General features: G+C 32.4%; 1 protein-coding gene across 1 annotated transcript; it reads right to left on the minus strand.

Moving 5' to 3' along the window:
* Positions 1-503: 503 nt before the first annotated feature.
* Positions 504-1262, minus strand: LOC145095916 (uncharacterized). Its single transcript, XM_079033728.1, has one exon. The coding sequence runs from the start codon at positions 1260-1262 to the stop codon at positions 504-506; it is 759 nt and encodes a 252-aa protein (XP_078889854.1).
* Between the last annotated feature and the right edge of the window lie 223 nt (positions 1263-1485).

Here is a 1485-nt window from a genome sequence, read left to right on the forward strand (position 1 = left end):
ATTTGCCATAAGGTTAGAACTTCACAATTCCTAATTTTAGACATTTTTAATATATATATATATATATATATATATATATATATATATATATATATATATAATGAAGGTTTTTTTTGTCACATGTCAATCTTTCATGAGTTTTTTGACACTTGTCATTTTGTCAATTTTTGGTTTGTTTCAATTTTTAAAATTAAAGCAATATATAATTATATATATAAAATATTAAATATCATATATGTGACATTAAATTGGAATAAATAGGTTTCTTCCTTTTTTTATTTTAAAGTTATATATTAAAAAATAATTTATGTTTACATTTTAATGTTTAATCTTTTTTTAAATCAATCCGTGTAATACACGGGTCTCACACCTACTATATATATATATATATATATATATATATATATATATATAATAAAATAAAATAAAACAAATAAATAACTAAATTCAGTTTTTGAATATCATTAGAGTTAAAAAATTAAACAAAATTGCTTTTGGCTATTCTAGAATGGAAGCATCTTCGCCATTTCATTGACATTTGTGAACAACCCTACTTGCCTATAAGGTAGAAACGACTTCCTCTTTCCGACTTCATTTTCTGCTCTTTTTCGCACGTAAAATAGCTCATGAACAGGAGTTTGAGTCTTCAACTTACCGGCGACTTTGGAAACCTCACCGGAATTCCTCTTTTGCTTAGGAGTTAACAACACCACAGCATCCTTCCCTTCACTGTTGCTTCGCCGGAGCATATACCGGAGCTTCCACTTCTTCAATAGAGACCCCGTAGAACTACTCTTCTTAATTTTAGTCATAACAGATGACGATCCACCTTCCGTCTTAGGCCTCCACACGCAGAAAGTTCCAGAAGGTAGAACTTCCAAGTCGTCGGCATCTGATGATGAACACGATGAAGATTCTTCTCCTTCTTCAATAAAAAGCTTCCGTAACTGACCAGTAATAGAACCAGAAGCATTAATTTCATTATCCTTTGATTTAGCTTCATCGTTCACTAGAAGATCGCGATTGAAAAGAGGAAAAATAGTCCAGCCTTGCGAATCGATCTCTTTTGCTGAAACTTCTTCTTCACTTAAATCCAACGAGAATCTAAAATCGTCTTCATCGGAATCCCCAGATTCACGAAATCGACTGGCCTGTTCTTCACGGATGACTTTGTCGATAGCCATGGATGTTGAAGTATCAGCAGCGTAAAAACTGAAGCTAGGACTTGATCCAGAACCTTCGATTTCCCCCTGTTGTTCCATATCGCTGAAATATCTAGTAATCTTTTGGTGTATTTATGTGAGCAAATCGATAAATGAGATGGATACTTTGGTAGAGAGGGTATTTATAGAGATGACTTTACTTGCCACCAACGACGTTGCTATTTATTTTTCACTTTTTTCTTTTTTCTCTTCTAGAAGAAGAGAATCGAGTAGCAGCTGACATAATCGTTTACGTAAGCAAATTGTTAAATGTATTGTTATT

Source organism: Lactuca serriola, chromosome 3 (genome assembly GCF_051521515.1).
Source record: "Lactuca serriola cultivar US96UC23 chromosome 3, Lser_US96UC23_V15, whole genome shotgun sequence".
In the NCBI taxonomy this organism is placed as follows: domain Eukaryota; kingdom Viridiplantae; phylum Streptophyta; class Magnoliopsida; order Asterales; family Asteraceae; genus Lactuca; species Lactuca serriola.

Bases quoted from the DNA above. Each gene is read 5' to 3' on its own strand.
- LOC145095916 (XM_079033728.1), bottom strand. From the start codon at position 1,262: ATGGAACAACAGGGGGAAATCGAAGGTTCTGGATCAAGTCCTAGCTTC.